Source organism: Peromyscus eremicus, chromosome 6 (assembly GCF_949786415.1).
Source record: "Peromyscus eremicus chromosome 6, PerEre_H2_v1, whole genome shotgun sequence".
Taxonomy (NCBI): domain Eukaryota; kingdom Metazoa; phylum Chordata; class Mammalia; order Rodentia; family Cricetidae; genus Peromyscus; species Peromyscus eremicus.
Window position 1 is genome coordinate 44,446,202 of NC_081421.1, and position 20,699 is coordinate 44,466,900.

At 43.6% G+C, this 20,699-nt stretch overlaps 1 protein-coding gene and 1 long non-coding RNA gene across 2 annotated transcripts; one reads left to right on the forward strand and one right to left on the reverse strand.

The window, feature by feature from the left end:
• Positions 1-625: 625 nt before the first annotated feature.
• Positions 626-11,339, reverse strand: Trim59 (tripartite motif containing 59). The gene is made up of 2 exons (XM_059265473.1): positions 11,233-11,339; positions 626-3,419 (listed from the first exon to the last, which is right to left on the reverse strand). The coding sequence occupies exon 2, from the start codon at positions 3,414-3,416 to the stop codon at positions 2,208-2,210; it is 1,209 nt and encodes a 402-aa protein (XP_059121456.1). The 5' UTR covers positions 3,417-3,419; positions 11,233-11,339; the 3' UTR covers positions 626-2,207.
• A 2,049-nt stretch (positions 11,340-13,388) lies between these two features.
• On the forward strand, positions 13,389-15,811 carry LOC131912432 (uncharacterized). The gene is made up of 2 exons (XR_009379630.1): positions 13,389-14,051; positions 15,325-15,811. It is a non-coding gene; the product is annotated as an uncharacterized LOC131912432 (long non-coding RNA).
• Positions 15,812-20,699: the final 4,888 nt, after the last annotated feature.

The window sequence follows — 20,699 nt, forward strand, 5'->3', positions numbered from 1 at the left end:
GGCAGGGCCAATGAGGGTGTTTTTGGTTGGCAGTGCTCAGTGTAACCCATCTCACCTTGATTCTCTTCACTATCTCTTTTAATAGAGCTGTAATCCAAGGGCCATGGAGGCAGGCCAGACCATGCCTGAGGATCATGGACTACCTATGTAGGCTAATCCATAAACTGAGTTCAGTGAGAACTGGGGATTGTGGAGGTGTCATGGGATGAGACACAGAAGTGTAAAAGCAGATGGTTGCATGTGTAAATATTGTAGGTCAGAATGCCCCCACTACACTCAACTGTATTGTCTAAAGGTTATGCTAGTAGAAATAAATTGGCAGCATTTTCAGAAGGAATTTGAATTTAAAGTCTGCCATCACCAGGTGTGGTGGTGTACGCCTTTTAATCCCAGCAGTCAGAGGCCTGCATGGTCTACCTGGTGAGTTCCTATCTCAAACAACAAAGTATTTGTCTTATTAAATTTCTAGGTGCTTATCCTAAAGGAATTAATTAAATGCCTCCTACCATGGACCATGATTCATAATAAAGCCACTACAAATTAGCACACAACATTATATGTTAACTTTTCAGGAAAGAATATTCAGAAGCCGTATGGAAATTCAAAGACACCACTTCCTAAGCCATTCACTAAAATACCAAGTTTATTCAAATATATTGTTACACATAAAACCCAGAATTTCCAAATGTGTGTGCTTTAAATTGTATGATCTTAACCGCCTGGGACAAATATAAAATAGTAAGTATAGTAACTCTTACCAGAAAACAAAGGGTTGTGTACTAAAAATGGTCCGGTATAAGGTAACACTAGGCATATGCTTGTTTAGATTGAAATGTAAGTTTCAGTTAATAAACAATCTTAGCCTACTCCATTTTTTTAAGCATATTGAGAATGAGTTCTCCCACCTGTTAACATGGCACTGCATTACTTGGGTTTCTCATTTATACAGTTAGTAACCCCGTGAAAAATGTCTTAGCTAACCTTCACTTGCTAACATTTAAAAAGAGCACTCACGTGTGACACATGTGTCTGTTAACTGAACATTGTTCCCCCTCCCCTCCATTACCTGTTCCAAATGGCCTCAGGATATTGAAATTATGCTGGATCAAATCTGATTCTGTTAAGTAGACCTAATGACTTAATCTTAGTGATAAACTTCTCAGCATTGTTTTAACCTTGACTTGAATACAGCTTTATCTATAATGAATCAATAGGGCTAAAAACATTCTTATTCTGACCTCTAAAATAAGGTCCACAGGTGGTGATTCAAGGGATTTCTGGAAAATATTTCAATGGCAGTGAACCAGAGTTGTGCGGCAAATATCATTCTAGTAGTCCCTGTTAAGGGAATTAAAGGTTCTGACTTAATGAGCTCTTTGAAGACTAGCCAGTTATGGCAGCTCATACTTATAATTCCCAGCACTTTAGGGCTACAGAGACCATTTTAAGACAAATATAGTTTACATGATACCAGATCTATTAAATGAATCACGTCAACATGATTGTCCTAATGTAAATGTTTCATATAGTTTAATCTAAGAAGACTAAAACACTACAAAAGCAAAATATATACTTGTTTTGCTTTGTGGTGCTAGAGCCAGTAGAAAAGGCAGGGGCTCTGCCACTAAACCTTTTTGTTTGATTGGTTTTGGAGATCTCAATATGATATCCAGGCTGACCCTGACTTAGAGATTCTCCAACCATTAAACTCAGCTAGCTCCTAAATGCAATCAGTTTATATAAAATAGTACTAGACACCTGATTTATCCAAAAGCGGTGGCTCTATTTGGAATGAATGCTCTTAAATCTTTAACAGTTGTTTGACCAAAAAGATGTTTAAGCAATCCTGGCCTGATTTTTTATAACTTTTACCACCTCCATCTATACATTGAAAAGCTTTGTTTAATCTAATACCTACATATACAAAGAACTGCAATGCTAACTACTGCAACATATAACAAAAAAAATTTGTTAAAGAATATTTAAAACACTATCAAGCAAATAAACTATTCATATCAAAAATTATAATTTTCTAAGTGGATGAGTCATCTTTCAGATAATGTATTATTTCTGACACCATTTCTATCCAACCATGGAAGGCTTATGATATTTCTATAAATTTGCTACTTTTGCTACCGACTTCCATCTAGCAATGGTTAGCCTCTGCTATACAGAATAAGCCCACTTAAAACTGCTGATTTGGGTTTTCAACGAAAAACTATTTTCCACATGAATTCCTTTAACAAATATAAAGTGTAGCATACCGTATTTTTTAAGTCATATAAATTATTAGATAAACTTTGGTAAAGAGACAAAGAGACTTCAGAGAAACATGTTGAAGTGATTTCATTTAAGAAGGTGATTATGTGTTGGCTGAAAAAGAGTATCAACATTAATATCACTGAAATTAGTGACACTATAACAATATTTAAAATTTTAAAAAATTCCATTTCTTTTTCATCCTTCTCAGGCCAGGAATATGACATCCTTTTTGAAGCAATTCTCATTTCAGGAATGACAGCTTTCTTAATATGTCCAATTTCTGTTCTGCTCCACTCTTTTAGTACTTGGCTTACTCGAGGGTAAATTTCAACAGGCTGCACCTCAGGCAGTGGTCTTCGTTTCAACATCTGCACACGCCGGCGGACATCATCAATATTTTCTAGGAACTTCAGTGGAGACTCATCTTGTAAAGATGTTGTCACTGTCATTAGCTCAAGTTGTTGCTCTCTTATCTCCTTCACCCTTTCAATCTGTGGAGTGTATTCTTGACTAACCAGCTTGCCAACATCACCGAGAGCTGCCAAAAAATATTTTTTTTTCTGTTCCAATGTATCAGTAAGCTCCTTAAAATACTGGATAACAACTTCCTTATCACCTTGAACCATTTTCTCAGAATGGCATTTCTGTTCTTCAAGCTTTTCAATAAGACGAGTGATATCTGTCCAGTGTGTGTCAGTTAACTGTTTAAACAACTTCTGAGGTGTATCCTTTTCTTTCAGATAGGCACTTTGAAGGTCATCTATAGGGTGACCGTGATGTTGGCCGATAGTAAGACAATGGCCACAAACTAATTTTTTATCTAGTAGACAATAAACATTTAATGGTTGCCTGTAATGTTCAGGGCAGGTGACAACATCTGGGTGGTCTTCTTGCTGGTACTTTTCAATAATTGCTCTTAATGCAAAATTGACAGGTAAGGATTCTATACCAGTGGAAGCAATTTCAATGATACTTCTGCAGTTAGGACATTTGAGTGGAATTCGCAAAGGTCTCCATATATAAAAGTTACCAGATGCCTGGAGAACATTTTCCAAACAATTTCTACAAAATGTATGAGAGCATGGTAATACTCGAGGATCTTCAAAAATACTGTAACAAATGGGACACGTTAACTCGTCCTCAAAATTGTGCATTTCCTGTCAAGACACACAGAAAAAAACCAGTAAGTCTACATACAGCATACATCTGGCACATACTATGTAAGGTTTTAGGCATGACCTTCAAATTAAATACTGTATTTGCCAGAGATTTTTTTTTAGTTGACACTTTCTTTGTCATTGAATTAATAAGTGGATCATTATTCCTTTCCAACAAAATCCCAACTAATCTGTAATAAATGCTTTAAATTAGTCAAACTGGTTTTATGTAATGAAGACTAAAATTCAGTTGATGTTCTACTTACACAATTACTATATGTAAGTATTTTTGTAAAAACTGCACTTTGTAATGTGTAAAAAACTGTAATGAATAGACATTTGTATAACATTAGACTTAACAAAATTATTCAATTTAAAAGGAGGAAAAAAATGTACCTGATTGATCATTTTGGTTTTTTGCTGAGATAAATGCCAGAGTTGCAGGTATGAGGCATCACAACTGGTTCAATAATTCTTACAAATTATATTTAACTTCTCTAAAAATGACTCTTAATTTAAGATCAGCATATGCAATTCCTATTTTTCTCTCTCCCTTTTGCCCTTCTTTTGTGGTGCTAATAATCACACTCAAGGCCTTGTACATGCTAGGCAAATACTCAACAATGAGTTATACAGCCCCAGATCCAGACCTGGACTGCAGTTTTCTATAAAGCTGTAATCACCCACCCCACCACCCCCGAGCCGAGGACCGAACCTAGGGCCTTGCTCTTGCTAGGCAAGCACTCTAACACTGAACTAAATCCCCAACCCCTATAAAACGGTAATTTTAACTTGAAATTTTGAAAGGGAAAATATAACACGAATTTTAAAAGGTCTTATTAGTAAAAAAAAAACAAACAAAAAAAACCCCTGAAGCCAGATATTGAGTAAAAACTGAGAGATCAGAGAGCAAGCCAGCCACGTCTTACCTCTAGGAAATCCTCAGCCAATGAGAGGGGGTGTTCCTGTTTCCTCAGACTGAAAGCCTCTGAGTCCTTACCTGGAAGGGTCTTAGCTAAACTACTTAAAAGCTTCTAGTTCCTGGTCCTCCCACCTCATATACCTTTCTGCTTCCTGCCATCATTTCCTGGAATTAAAGGTGTGTGTCCTTCCCAAGCAAAGACAAAAGATCTCAAGGACTGGGATTATAGGCATGTGCCATCATACCTGGCTCTGTTCCCAGTGTGGCCTTGAACTAAAGAGATCCAGATGGATCTCTGCCTCCTGAGTGATAGGACTAAAGGCATATGTGCCACTGCCTGGCCCCTATGTCTAATCTAGTGGCTGGCTGTCTTCTGATCCCCAGATAAGTTTTATTTGTTGGAGCACAAATAAAATATCACAACAGGAAAAAAGCTTTAATTATAATTAGCATTGGCAATAAAAATAGATTTGAAAGGTAAGAGTTGATTATGGTGACAAGTACTGAGAATCTAAAACAAATGGTAAAGAAAAGAAAGGTACCATTCATCTCTTTCCTTCATTTAAAATGTTTGAGAGGCTGAAGAGATGGCTCAGTAGTTATGACTGCAAACTTGGTCTTCCAGAGGATCAGAATTCAGTTCCCAGCACATAAGGAAGCTCACAACCACATGCAAAACCAGCTCTGGGGTATCCAACACTTTCTCAGTACCTGCACATACCTGCCCCACAATGCACACATGCACTAAAAATGACTCTTTAAAAATGTAAGCCGGGCGGTGGTGGCGCACGCCTTTAATCCCAGCACTCAGGAGGCAGAGGCAGGCGGATCTCTGTGAGTTTTAGGCCAGCCTGGGCTACCAAGTGAGTCCCAGGAAAGGCGCAAAGCTACACAGAGAAACCCTGTCTTGAAAAAAAATAAATAAATAAAAATGTACTTTTACACTATCCCTAAAACAGAAAAAGAAACTCAGCAATAGTTCAGAGGCTCATTGACAGATGATGGACCCCCATAAGCTATTAATATTTCCAAAAGAAGCAGGCAGTTTTGCAGCCTACTTTTATAGTTTTCCTTTGTATCATTCTCAGCAAGCCATAATCCTCAAAACTGCCTAGCCTTTTGGCAGGGAAAAAAAAATCAAGTACATCACTGTTTATAGAACATAAAAAATCCTAGGTGTTCTTTATGAAGAGTATAAAAACTGACAAAACCTATATAAAACTAGGGCTAGGGCTAGCTTAGTAGAGTGTGTTATCTAGATGCATGAGGTCCTGCATTCTGTCTCCAGCACTACCAAAAAAAGTTTGTATCAACTGCATTTAAAACTAATTGTTCTTTAAAACCCCGTTTGATCTGTTTAGTCCTTAGCTCTAACCATCTGTGAGACTGCTGCTACCCTAGATTAAGTAAATTGACATTTTTGCTTCATTTGCACTTAAGATTTTGTAAGAAAAACATATTTTTTTAAAAAAAGATTTTGTAAGGATTTTTCTAACATTTATGTTATGTATTAGAATGTAAGCCTCCTATAAGGTCAGAAATAGTATCTAAACAATAGCAGTGTTAACAGCAACCTGGGCTTTTTAATAATAAAATCTGTTAGAAGCAATGAAGTGCCGGTCAGAAAATGTATCGTGTACTGTCTGACTGACAATATTCAGGATCCATAACGAGCCAAGTTGTGGCAGGTAGAGACTAAGTTTTGACCTGTACAGGATTCCAGGAAACTAATGATTGGGCAACAGTACAGAAGAGGACAGTCACTGCAAAGAAAATGCAAGTGAATGCGTGCTTAGAGACCTTTACGTTACCCCACACCCACAGAGAGCTGTGAAGTCATACAAAAATTACCAAAGAAAAACAAACATGTTTCTCAGAGTACTTCAATGATGTCAAAATACACAATGAAGGAATACAGACTAGTTCTCTGGAAGAGTAAAACTGAAGCAATCAACATACATTCGATCCACATTTAGTATCATTAGCTATTTGGTGTGCAGGCAGCAAAACTGGAAGAAAATCAGCTCTTAGGACTAGTTTGCTTACAAAGTAAAATAGCTCTAGTATTATTAACCTTCAAAGTTCTAGTCTGTATCTCTCACAGGAAGCTAGAGAGGGGCTGGGACATGGCTCAAGGAGCAAACCATTTCCCAATGCACGCCTGAGGACCTGGGTTTGGATCCCCAGAAACCACGAAAAGCTGGGCATAGTACATATCAATAAACCAAGCACCCAGACAGCAAGATGGAGGCAGAGGTGGAAAAAAGACCCAGTCTCCAAGAAGTTAGGAGGTTGTCCTCTGACCTCCACACATGCCCTGGGAAGGGAGGGCGGCATACATATTTGCACAAACTCAAAGATTTTGGGGGGTGGGGGAAAGTATCTCTGAGAATCCATTTAATGACCCCCCCCCCAATAGCTCAACTTTTAAGTTGTAGAGTTTCCAAAGTAGCAATGGCAACACTGGACTCTACAATACAATGAAGCAATACCAAATACTAATTTACCAGATTGACAAAATTACACTGGAAGGTGGGATAAAAAAAAAAAAAAAAAAAAAAACTAAAATTTTCCTTATTTAAAAAAAAAAAAAGCCACCAGTGGTGGTGGTGCATGCCTTTAATCCCAGCACTTGGGAGGCAGAGACAGGTGGATCTCTGTGAGTTCAAGGCCAGCCTGGTCTAAACAGTGAGTTCCAGGGTGGCCAAAGCTACACAGAGAAACCCTGTCTTGAAAAACAAAACAAAACAAAAAACCCAAAGAGGGGTGTAGTGGTGGCACATGCCTTTAATCCCAGCACTCATGAGGCAGAGGCAGGGGATCTGAGTTTGAGGTCAGTCTGGTCTACAGAGTTCCAGGACAATCAGGGCTACAGAGAAACCATGCCTCAAAAAAGAATGAAAGATAAGTCAATACTTAATAAAAATGTCAAATTTGTATTATTTTGAATGTGTGTTAGATATGAGTATATGCATATGTGCATCTCAGTAAGCATGTGGACAGAGAACGGCTTTCAGAAATCAGTTCTGCCTTCCTCCATGTGTTCCAGTAATTAAACTCTGGTCATCAGGCTTATGTGACAAGCACTCAGTCACTGAGGCATCTTGCCAGACCAAAAAAAAAAAAATGGGGTAAGAAATTTAAATACATTAAAAACATATTTAAAATACAGAAGTGAAACTGGGCAGAGTCACATGCCTTTCATCCCAAGCACTTGGGGAACAGCAACAGTAGGATCCTCAGTGAGTTCAAGGCCAGCCTGAACGACACAGTGAGTTCCAGGACAGCCAGGGCTACATGGTGAGAACCTTTCTCAGAAAAACAAAAGAAAAAAGAAACACTGCTGTCGGATGATGCTTTTGTACACTGGTTTAATAAAACGCTGATTGGCCAGTAGCCAGACAGGAAGTACAGGTGGGACAAGCAGACAAGGAGAATTCCGGAAGTCAGGAGATGGCAGTCTGCTGCCGTCCAGGGAGCATGTAATTGCACACAGGTAAAGCCATGGAACACGTGGTGACATATAGATTAACAGAAATGGGCTCAGTTTAAGTGTAAAAGCTAGTCAGTAGTGAGCTTGAACTAATGGCTGAACAGTTTTAATTAATATAAGCTTCTGTGTGTTTACTTGGGGGATGCGAGTAGGAGACATTTGTCCCAACCACAGGCCGACCAGTACACAGGAACTCTTCAGCTACAAAACACAGAAGTAAAAACTAAAAGACAATGTTAGGAGATGAATGTCATAGGTTTAAAAAAACAAGAATAGGGAGTCCAAAGTATCTGCCAACTTTTATATTTAGCTGTTTCATTTAATCAGCATACAACTAGAAATCTAATAAACTATTCAAAGATAGACAGTCCTCCAAGTGGCCAGGCAGAAATGCACAATGCAAACCAAGAAAACATCAGCAGTGGGATACAGCCTGAGCTGTGTAAATTAGACTCTGTCAAGAACATGGTCATTTCTTTTTTTTTTCTTTTTTTTTTTTTTTGGTTTTTCGAGACAGGGTTTCTCTGTGTAGCTTTGCGCCTTTCCTGGAACTCACTTGGTAGCCCAGGCTGGCCTCGAACTCACAGAGATCCGCCTGGCTCTGCCTCCCGAGTGTGGGATTAAAGGCATGCGCCACCACCGCCTGATGGTAATTTCTTTAAAAAAAAAAACACCAAACCTGGAAGACCCCAGTTACCCTTATACATACTGTTCTGTAATATAACCTAGCTGCTACTCTTTTTTATCAAGAGATGAAAATTTTGTATAGGTCAAACGACTGCTCTGACCAACAAGCAATGCTTTGAGTTCTGGGTCTAAGCCTGTTATAACACACCATGACCAAGGCAACTTAGAGAAGACAGTTTATTCTGGCCTACAGTCCAGACAGCGGGACAGCAGAGCAGTGGGCCAGCAGCTGCAGTGGGAAACCAGGAGATTCACGTGGCTAACAGGAGGCACAGGACAGAGAGAACTGCACGTGAGGCAAGGCTCTCCACTCTCAAAGACAGCCCCACTGACATGTCCTCCAGCAAGGTTGCATAATCTCTCCAACAGTGCCACCAGCTGGGGACCAGTATTCACTTCAAATGCCTAAACCCATGGGAGTCATTTTTCACTCAAACCACACCCTAGCAGCCAGCGGCCATACAAGAAGTCTAGGCTACCTGGATTTTAAAAACAGCACTGAGATGTCAGACATATTAGTAAAGAGGCCTTCTTAGACATAGCTAGCCAAGCTTTCAAATGTTATACAAAAATAGATAGCCAGAATACATACAAAGCAACAAGGAATGCTGCTGTAAGGCAGTATTACAAAATGTCTATATGCTCTAGAAGGCAAAAGATACTACCCCAGAATTCTATACGTGCGTGATTTATTCACATGTAACAATAAAAGCATTAGCAAAACCTACAGTTAAAAAACAACTTTTTCTACTTAAAAAAAAGTTGTAACAAAGCACAGCAGGGCATTCTATGGATCACCGGACTGCTCCAGAGGCAGAGATAGGAGGATCATTTGAGCATCGCTGAGGAACAGCTAGCTCCTAGGCCAGCCTGGGGGTGTTGGTTTTTGTTTTGTTTTTCAAGACAGGGTTTCTCCATGTAGCCCTGGCTAGCCTCAAACTTACAGAGATCTACCTGCCTCTACCTCCTGAGTGTTAGAGCTAAAGAGTGTGCCATCGCCAGCCAGCAACAGGTTGTATTTTAACACTGGGATGAAATCTGTGGCTAAATTATCTATTTGTAAATTATTTCACAAATTTCTGTGCTTTTGTATAGAACACTTTTAAATTTCTCATCTTTAGGTAAGAAAACTGAACTACAGTATATAATCAGGATACTACATATAAATAGATTAAATATCAGCAGCATTAAGTATACAACTCCTGATCCTGCGCTATTGCTATTAAGTGTTAATTAACATTTACCTGCTCTTCATCTTTGAACATGGATGTTATAAAATATTCATTACGTTTTAGTTTTGTTTCATTTTTTTGAACAGGGTCTCATATGTTCCAGGCTGTCCTCAAACTGACATGTACGAAAGGTGTCTTTGAATTCCTGAGCACTGAGGTTGCAAGCTGTACTCCATCACACAGGGCCACATTATATTTCACAGTTTCTTAAGAAACTGTATGACTTGCCACAGGCCTTCTGGTGAGTCAGCCAAAGTCTGGGAATTCATGTGGTGCTACCACCCCGCCAGGGCCTCACAGCCTTGTGGCCCTAACTGATAAAAGATCTTCATGAAATTAGACTTACTTAAGAATTACTTCAATTAACCAGGCATAATACCTCTAAACCCAGCACTTGGAAGGCAGAAGCAGGCAGGACTCTGTGAGTTCAAGGCCAACCTGATCTATAGAGCTAATTCTAGGACAGCCAAGGCTACAAAAAGAAACGCTGTCTTAAAAAAAAAAAAAATTTCACCAGGCGGTGGTGGCACACGCCTTTAATCCCTTTAATCCCAGCACTTGGGAGGCAGAGGCAGGCGGATCTCTGTGAGTTCAAGGCCAGCCTGGGCTACCAAGTGAGTTCCAGGAAAGGCGCAAAGCTACACAGAGAAACCCTGTCTCGAAAAACCAAAAAAAAAAAAAATTTCAAAGTGAAAATATATTTGATGGAAAACATTCAGCAACACACTTGCTGAGAGGCAGTGTCAATATATACATTATCTAAAGTCAATCTTGTATTTTACCAGGCTAAATTCAGTGTCTTGGGTCACTAAAAATGGATGTAGACTAATGTTAATGCTGAGCAGAAAAGAATAATAACTCAAATAGTAAGTGCAGTCTGCAAATGTATCAATACCACCATTTGTGTGCATGCCTTCAGATATACTGGCATTCTTGTAAAATTTCTGTTACAGAAAAGTGAAAATCTTGCAAGATGGTGGTGGTGCACGCCTTTAGTCCCAGCAAAGGTAAGGGGATCTCTTTGAGTTCTGGCCAGCCTGGTCTACAAAGCCAGTTCCATGACAGCCAGAGCCACACAGAGAAACCCTGGTGGTGGGGGTGGGGTGAGGGTAGGGTTGCCAGGCAGTAATGTGGCACACACCTTTAATCCCAGCATTCCAGGAGGCAGAAGCAGGTAGAGTTTGAGGCCAGCCTGGTCTACAGTGAAAGTTAGTTCCAGGACAGCCAGGGTTACACCAAGAAACCGTGCCTTGAAAAAAAACCCCAAAACAAACAACAACTTAAAAAGGTGAAAATCTTTTAAGATTAAGTCAAATGAGAGTTGTTTATTTCTTGCATTACACTTCCTCCATAAGATGGTCAGAATTTTATACACCACCAGTATACATCTTTTTTCAAGATTATTTTACATTTTGCATCATAGCCCAGATCACACACTGTAAAACTTTCTTCATATAAACTTTACCTCCCGGAACTTACCTGGTTTGCTGATCTCCTGATCTGGATACTGAATATACTTTATGGTCTCCAACTTTCCCAGCTCCTTTTGTTATTCTAAAATTAGAACAATTTTATATTTCAGATTTTGTAAAGTAAAGAAAAAAAAAAAGGAAGCTACGCTATTGCCCGATGGTTGTTTTTTTTTTTTTTTTAACAGTAGTGACAAACAGCCACTACGGCCTGCAGGAAATATCCCTTTCATCCTGAAAAGCCCAACGATTTTGCCACACAAAGGACTTTTTACAACACACTGCATCATCAGTGAGGAGTCTGGACAATGTAACCAATAAAACGATGTTCCCACTAAGCTCTCCTAGTGGGGCTGGATGGGTTTTCTGAGCCCAGGTCTAACTGTGTGTAGCCCTCGCTGAGGACCTGGACTCGCTCGTTTACCAGCATGGCCTTGAACTCCCGAGAGACCCCGGCTCTGTCTCCCGCGCTGGGACCACACGTGTGCACTACCATGCCCACATCGATTTCACCCGTTCCTAACTACTGACCTAAGTTTCTGCCCACGTTCCAGTTCCTGTCTCTGGAACGCTGCGGGACTCTCGGTCAGTTTTACCTAGGAAGGTTCCCATCTGTAAAATGGGCGTAAAGTTCTACGCGAACCCCCCAAACAAAGAAGAAGTAGCAGCTCAAGATGGCAGTCGTCCCCTCTTCTCCAGGATGTCCCGGGCTCAACCACCCCGCCTGCTCCTGCGGGGGTCCCCTCGGCTCAAACACTGGGCGCGAAGGGCCGCGGGCCCGCCTGCAGCTCCACCCGCGCGCGTGGGGCGAGAGCATGCATGCCCGCCCGCCCGCCCGCCCGCCCGCCGGAGCCCAGCCCGCCAAGCCATCCTCCAGTCCCGGGCGGACGCAGCCGGGCACCGGGGGGGCGGCCGGGGCAGCCGGGGCTCGGAGGCGCCTGGTCGGGGCCGCGGGGAGCCGAGGTACTCACCGCTCGGCTGGCGACGGCGCGGACGGACGGCGGAGGATGCCAGGCGGGCTCGGGAGCGCACACTGCGAGCCACCCGCCGGACTCTTCAGGTGCCCGCGAGGGGGGCGGAGCCTCGCGGCGCCACCGCCGCCTCCGAGCCGCTTTCAACTGCGCCGCCTCCGCCAATGAGAGGGCGCGGGCGGCCTTTGAAAGTCAACGGCCGCGGGCGACGCGCCTGCGCACTCGGCGGGCGGACGGGCGGGCGGGCGGCGGGGTGGGACGCGCCTCGCGGGGCCCGGGTCGCGCCTCGGGGAAGAAGGGGGTGGGCGGGTGAGGAGGGGGGCGGGATGGCGCCAGGGCCTGGCGAGGGCGGGGCCGAGCGGCCGGGGACGCGCGGGCGGACGGAGGCCTCGGGGCGGCTGGGCGGCTCTGCTGCTTCCTCGGACCACGCCCTCCCGCCCGCCCGGGCCGGCGCTGGCCACGCGGAGCCTTCCATTGTTACCTCACGGGGCCCCGGCTGGGCGCCGCCGCCAGCGCCGGGAGGGCACGGCCTCCGCCCGCCGAGGCCCCGGGTCCGGGGACCCCGTTCCCCCCGAACCTGAGGCGCCCTGACCGAGCGGGCCAGCCGCCCGGCGCCGCCTCCTTCCCCTGCGGCAGCCCCGGCGCCCACGACGGCCCACCCTGGCCGGCTTTCCTACGGCTCCGTGTCACACGAGGGACCAGAGAGCGCCCTAACGAGTTGTTTTCACTTTCAGGGAGAAGGAAACTCCACGCCGCTGCCCAGACACGCTCCCTGGTCCCGGCCCCGGTCCCAATTCGCTTAAAAGTCGTACTCCTGGGCCAGGTCGACAGGGCTCCGCGCTCTGGGCATCGCCCAGATTACACTTCGATTACAGAAAAACATGAAGAACGGAAAACGGGTGGTAGTAGTTGGAGGCCTGAGACGAGCTCAGCCGTCTTCACCAATTCAGCTTCCTAAGAAGTTGTGAAGTGCGGATCCCAGGGACGCCCACGAATAACGATGCGTTTCAATTTTACAGATCCGTTTTAAACGTTGAAGTCAGCCTGGTGGCTCTTTTAACTTCTCCAAAATACTATGCTGTGACTCTTTTTTTCCATAGCAATACATGCACTACACTCACATAATTTTTTTTCTCTTAAAGTGTAGTGGTGACCTGGAGAGGTGGCCCAGCTATGAACAACATTTGATTCTCTTGCAGAGGACTCGGATTGGGGTCCCAGTACCCACAAGGCAGCTCACAGCCCTCAGTAACTCCAGTTTCTGGGCACCCAATGCAGCCTTCTGCCCACCCACCCTGCTGGCGACAGGCATGCATTTGGAGCGTACACACACATGCGGGTCAACGCACACGCAGATGTTTAAAAGATGTGAAGTCTTTTAAACGTGTAATCGCCTGTAGAATGAATACGGCTGAGTACTGATGGGTAGTGATGTTGTGAGCTATAATTAATGCCACCTGTTTTCATCTCCATGCTTCCTTCCTGCTGGAAGGCAGAAGCAGCCCTTACTGGCTGTCGTTTTCCCCAAAGCTCTAACACATGAAGAAGTAGAAGGGAAAATGGATGATAGCCCCAAACCAGGTGCACAGACACAGGACAGACGCGCTGACTGAAGAAAGTGACATTATCAAAGAAGGGCAGCGTCCACAGTGGTGCTGTTAGCCTGTGATCCCAGCTCTTGGAAGACTGAGGCTGGGAGAGCCCCGGTCAAAGGCCACTGTGGGCTGCATAGCTAATTCCAAGCTAAGATACACAGCAAGACCTTATCTCAGACAGGATGGAAGACACGGGAGAGAGGGAGGGAGGGAGAAGGGAAGAAAACGCTACAATTGCGCCCTCAAGGAGTATGGCTTAAGAGGTAAGTTCTCAACACTGCCAAAGATTTCTGAAACCAAACATGGGGGAGAGGCAGAGAGGTCGAGGAGCCTCAGAGACAATGCAGCTCCACAGTGCCCGGCATTCGGCCTTATGGATCATGACATGCACTCTTTAGATAATAGTGCTGACCTGGAAAAAAGAGACCAGAGAATTAAGACTCAAACAAATTAAGATGAAAGCTTAAAAGCAATAAACCAAAAAAATCCCATGTGGAGGTGTTTGGGCCTCACAAAAACTGGGTCTGCAAAAAAGTTTAGCTGCTTTGGGTCTCTTTGTAGATTATATTTCCATTATGACATATGCAGTCCCAACAATCCCTTTGTGATAGAATATTGAAAAAAAAAAAAAGACAAAGGGTGGTAAGTATTTGCATCTGTTAACAGGTATAATACCGAAAAGATGACAAAACAAAACATGAATTCTGGGCTGGGGATGTAGCTCAGTTACAGTGCTGGCCTGCCTGGTTCAGTCCCCAACACTGATAAGCAAATCAGCTGTGTGTGTTGACTTCTTGGTGCTCCACAGGCTCCTTGCTTGACACCTTGTGTCTTCAGCACTGAGGCAGGAAGGTGCTCATCCAGAGGACAGGGTTCAGTCCCATCCCCAGCATGCATGGCAGCTCACAACTGTCACAGGGGATCAGATGCTCTCTTCTGACCTCCAAGATCACCAGGCATGCGTGTGGCGCACACATACATGCATGTTACAAAGCACACCCAAACACATTAAGTGAACAGATAAATAGTTTTTGTTTTGTTTTGTGTTGTTATTGTTTTTTAACTGACCCAAGGCAACTGAGCAATTAAGAGCATTTACTATTCTTCCCAAATACCTGAGTTCAGTGCCCAGCATGGAAGTGGACCCTTCACAACTCCTTATAACTCCAACTCCAGGGGATCTAATGCTGTCACCTGCTCTGCAGACACCCACACACATATGGCATATACTTACACTGGCAATCACTCATATACATAACCAAAAATAAAAACAGTAGGAAGCGTGTATCCTTTCTTAGACAACAAACAATACATTTGTGAAGGAATGGCAGAACAAACGCATTCGGTGGTAAATCCTAGAGCTGTTACTAAAAGGTAATGGGTACAGACAGAAGCCAGCAGAAGCTAAGGATTGCCCGAAGAGCTTGTTTGTCCGAGTTCACTGTAGCCCCAATAGCAATCTCAGGCCAGCAAGGCCGCTTTCTGGCCTTCATACCTGAAGGAGATCCTTGCTGCAAGAATCTCTGTTTGCTGCAGACAGGAAGACACGGGCCCGGTGGCCCCTAAGTCCGAGTTCCTCCAGTGATTTCAGCTTGTAGCCATCAACATACCAATGCAGCCTAACTTGAGATGGCACTGAACACGGAGCGTTAGCTGCACCAGTGTGTGGTTAGGAATGTCCTCCATGTCAAATGCTGTGGTTCACATCTGTAAGCCCAGCATTTTGCAGGCTAAGGCAAGAGGATCATTGCAAGTTCGAGGCCAGCCTGGACTGCATGGTGAGTCTGAGGACAGCCTGGACTACAAGATTGGGACCTTATCTCAAAACATACATAAAAAGATTATCCTTCATCTGTAATGCTTTTCATCAGAATCACGGTGGGAAAACAGATTTCATAGTATCTGCCTGTAATGTCAGCACTTGGGAAACTGAGGCAAGAAGGCAGCGGTGAATTAGAGGACAGCCTGGATGCTACTGATACCTTGACTCTAAATAGATAAATAAACAACTGTGGTTAAACAACTTTGTCATTGTGTCTTTGTGACAAATTTAAGATTTCAGGCCCAGGGCAAATGTTTCTTTTGCTTGTTCTGTTCTCTGGGGGGCCATGAAGGTCACACGATGATAACTTTGTTGCCAGCTCCTAAGGAATTGGGTACAAATCTTAGTAAGCTCCCCACCCATACATTGCTTGAAATAATGTTAGCACAGCTTCAGGATAGAAGATTTCCAACGTCAAGTGAATGTGAGGTGATCCTGGTTTACCAGCAGAGCACAGGCACTCAGAGTTGTGAGGGGATGCCTGGCCTCTCATCCTCAGGTGTGCAGGGTTAATAGAAGACTAGGGAGAACTCTCTTGAGAAGGGCTGAGGGGTTGCTTTTAGTCCTATCCTTTTCCCTAGTATCTGCCCTTCACTTCAAACCTAGTAAAAAGTCAAGCTAAGACTGTGGCATTCACTAAATCCTTGGTTAATCTAAGAGGAACACTTTAGCACTGGTGGGTACTAAAGTGGAATTGCCAAAGGTCCTACCCAATTGTGCCAACTAGAGGGCTAAACAGGCCTCTGCAGAGATATACTAAGAGTCACTGCTGTCCTGGGTGCTGAGGCAAGTGCATGTAATGAGCCTACAGTACTGGTCAGCCACTGGTTGGGTAATGTTCAGGTGTGCCCCTCCCCCCACCCCAGTGGTACACTACCTGGAAAGGAATAGGTTTTCTATACCCCGATAATACGTTTCTCCACCCACAGAGTAAGCTAGATCAAGTCGGGTTGAAAAAGTAGAGCAGGTTTATTTGAGCAAAGCATCTCCCAGGTGGGTTCTCCAGTCCCAGAGATGGAGGCTGGAGAAGGCACACACCTGAACTAAAGCAGGGAGATTATATAGCTGGTAGTTGAGGGGTGATGACGTGTCCGCCATGAGCTGGGTTTGTGCTGAAGTATGGTCAAAAGCTGAGCACTTTAGGCAGGGACTTGGGCCGCTGGCAACTTCAGGGGAGGAGCTACCACAGCTGCCAAGAAGGCAGAACTGGGCTTTTGGTGCCTTCCCTTTGTTCAGAGATTCTCTAAGTGGGTGAGGTTTGGAAAGACAGGATTGGGGCTTCTCAGACCATGAAGGAGCAATGGAGCAATGGAAGTTCCAACCAAACACAAAGAATTCTGGAGTCTCTAATTAGCCACAGAATATTCCCTGGAGAAAAGGTTCTTTTTATTATTTATTTATCTATCTATCTATCTATTTATTTATTTATTTATTTTGGGTTTTTTGAGACAGGGTTTCTCTGTGTAGTTTTGTGCCTGTCCTGGATCTCACTCTGTAGCCCAGGCTGGCCTCAAACTCACAGAGATCCTCCTGCCTCTGCCTCCCAAGTGCTGGGATTAAAGGCATGTGCCACCACCGCCCGGCAAGATTCTTTTTAAAGCATCATCTAGGTAAAGAGAATCCACATTCTGGATTCCATGGTGACTGTGAGCTTCCATGGTGACTGTGAGCTTCCATTGCGACTGTGAGTTTCTATGGTGACTGTAAGCTTCCATGATGAATGTGAACTTCCATAGCAACTGTGAGCTTCCATGGTGACTGTGAGCTTCCATGGCAACTGTGAACTTCCATGGTGACTGTGAGCTTTCATAAGGACTATGAGCTCTCTGACTTCACTTTCTACTCCGGCCTCCACACCAACACACAGATGGATAGCAATCGCAGTTAAGAAACAGTTGGGATTAGGGGAAGCGTACAGAGGAAGTCATTTGGAACAAAGCTAAACCCCTATCTTCCCCATGAGCCAGACACCCTTTCTAGCTGGCCTTGCTTGAGGTGTGGGGTAACTATAACTTCAAACAAAGTGCTAACGGAATTAACTTCTGACATGTAGTTTATGGAGGCCTTAGGATTTGGAGTTACCAAACAATGACTAGAAAAGTAATGAACCCAATGAAGGTTCATCTCCTCAGGGGAAAATCTTTCTCTACTAAGTAGGTTTTTCTTAGTAGTTTTTTCCCCCTAGAACTTCATAGATGAACACTGCATCTACATTACTCCCACCCCTCCCACTTCCCTCTCCAACCTCTCCCTTGCCCCTCCCAAATTAATATCTCTTCTTTAAATGTGTGTAAATACATATAGTGTCCTGAATCTGTTTACCTTTGCTCACATGCACATGGGTCTAGGGCTGACCACTTGGAATTATGGAATGGGTTCATGTGGGAACTCATCCCTGGAGAAAACTGATTCTCTCTCTCTCAGCAGCCAATGACCACATGGAGCTCTTCATGGAGGGGTGGGACCTCGTGGAATTTCTATCTGCATTGGCATATCAATCAGTATGGTTATTATGCCATTCTTGTTCAACTGTGTTGTTGAAAGTTCATGGGTGCCTTGTCCCTGTTATGTCTAGGGGACACAATCTCACAGCTGACTTCCAGGACCGCTGACTCTTACAACCTTTCTGACCCCTCTTCAACAATTTCCCCTGAGCCTTAAGTGTGGGTGCTGCTCTGCAGATGTATCCGTTGAGATGGGGAACCCCACAGTTACTTCTTCTCTGCATTTTGACCAGTTGTGGATCTCTGTAATGGTCTTCATCTGTTGCAAAAAGAAGCTTTTTTGATGAAGGGTAAGAACTACAGTTATATGTGGGTATAAGGATAAATATTTAGAAAACAGTTAGAAATTATATTGGTTTCGGAAAATGGCAGTAGGTTCTCCTCTGGGGGTCTATGACCTCTCCAGTCACTGGTAGTTGGATAGGTTTCCAGGACCAGGCATGCATTTCTTCCATTAAGTGGGACTTAAGTCCAATTAGACAGCTGTTGGTTGCTTCCAAGATAAAAGTGCTACCATTGCACCAGTGTGAATTTCTTGCCAGTTCAGTCATTGGTGTGGTTCCTAGGCTTTAGAGCTGGGTAGAACTACCAATTGCTCCTCTCCCTTGGTAGCTTGCATAACATCTTCTGATACTGTAAGAGCCAGTCCTTAGGAAGGCAGCTTCCAGGTCAGTTTAGCTCTATTCCTACAAGTCCTATGTCCGAAGTGTGTGATGTCTTTAGCAATAGGCTCTTATCTTAAAATTCTGGGAGGCAACCAAGGGTAACCACATTAGCTCATATTGTTTTGTGGGTCTCTTGGACTCCCTTGACCAACAGTTCAAGAAGAGGCTCCTCATGCCTGGTACTGAGGTTTTTGTTACATAGTCTATGGCTTGTGGCAGAAAGTAATTTAAACTATATAACTGTAGCCGGATTGTTTCTCTAGTCCCGCCAGGCCTCTGCAGTTCTGTGGCCCACTTATAAAATAATCACTCAGAAGCTTACATTAATTATAACTGCTTGGCCATTAGCTCAGGCTTATTACTGACTAGCTCTTACACTTAATTTAACACATACTTCTTATTTATGTTTAGCCACGTGGCTTGTTATCTTTTCTCAGTTCTGCCTTGACATCTTGCTTCCTCTGTGTCTGGCTGGCGACTCCTGACTCCACCTTTCCTCTTCCCAGAATTCTCCTTGTTTTCTTACCCCACCTATACTTCCTGTCTGGCTTCTGGCCAATCAGCGTTTAATTTATCAACCAATCAGAGCAACACATATTCACAGCATACAGAAAGACACCCCACAGCATATAACTATGTATACACATACATATATGTTGCATGTAATTTTAGATAAACATAAATTATTATTCCTTATGTCTTTTTCAAATATCCTTAGTGTTTTATAGCCTTTCTCTTTCCTCTCTTTTACTATGTAGGTTTTAAAGGGACAGTTGAAGAACAAAATCAACTTGCTATATAATTGGTATGTTCTTGTTCAAATTACCAGTTACTGTGTTGAAAACAAGTCACAGTTTCAACCACCTGCCAATGAACAATTGGAAGTCTATTACCCTTAAACAAAAAGATGTTTGTTATAGCCAGACAATGTTGGCAGAGATGGGTCCCGTCTTGTGATGGCTTCATCACCACACACTGCCATTCCTCCCTCCTCCCCCGCAGCCTCCCCCCCACCGAGAGTAAAGCACAGTCTATTTGCTTTTCCATATAGAGCAGCTCAGCCTTTCTTGAAGTAGCTCCTAGCTTCCTTACTCACAGAATCAAGCTGTTTTCACTAAAACAAATGCAGTTCCTTCTCTAGTCACAATTCTAGTGTAGAAGAGATGCTGTGTTTTCTTAATAGTAACAAAAAAAGATGCCCTTGGCAGTTTGTATGTTTATAAATATAACTCTCCTTTTCAGTAAACATTGTGTAACTGTCAGAGCATTGACACTCCCATGAACCATGCAATTACTTGGCTACAGCATGTTTCAGCAGCCTCACACTCACTCACAGCTTCGGAATTCTTGTGCATGTCTGCTCCACCCAACTATAAAACTGATGGAGCAAATAATGCCAAGTTAAAAGCAAGACTGTTGGCGATGGCGTGGTAACACGTCTAGCAGGACAACAGTCTGGATGTCATGAACTGGGAAGCTTTCTACTATTTAAAGCCGAGCAGAGGGCCCGGCTGTGGTGGGGCATGCCTTTAATCCCAGCACTCGGGAGGCAGAGGCAGGTGAATCTCTGTGAGTCAAGGCCAGCCTAGTCTACAAAGTGAGTTCCAGGACAGGCTCCAAAACTACACAGAGAAACTGTCTCAGGAAAAGAAAAAAAAATCTGTGCAGAGACCAGATGTTCTGCTATGTGAGGAATTAGTGACAGGGTTTTCTACAGCTCATGTTCATAGACTATGTGGAATGACACCACTTTCCAATAGTAAAGTATTTGCCGTGGGGGTGGAGAAAACATTTCTAAGTCTGACTGAAAGATCTCAGAATAGGTCTAGCAAGATGGCTTAGTGGGTAAGTACTGCAAGCTGCAAAAATATACAAAGTAGGATTTCAGCTGATTATGACAAAGCTGATACCTGGAAGAAG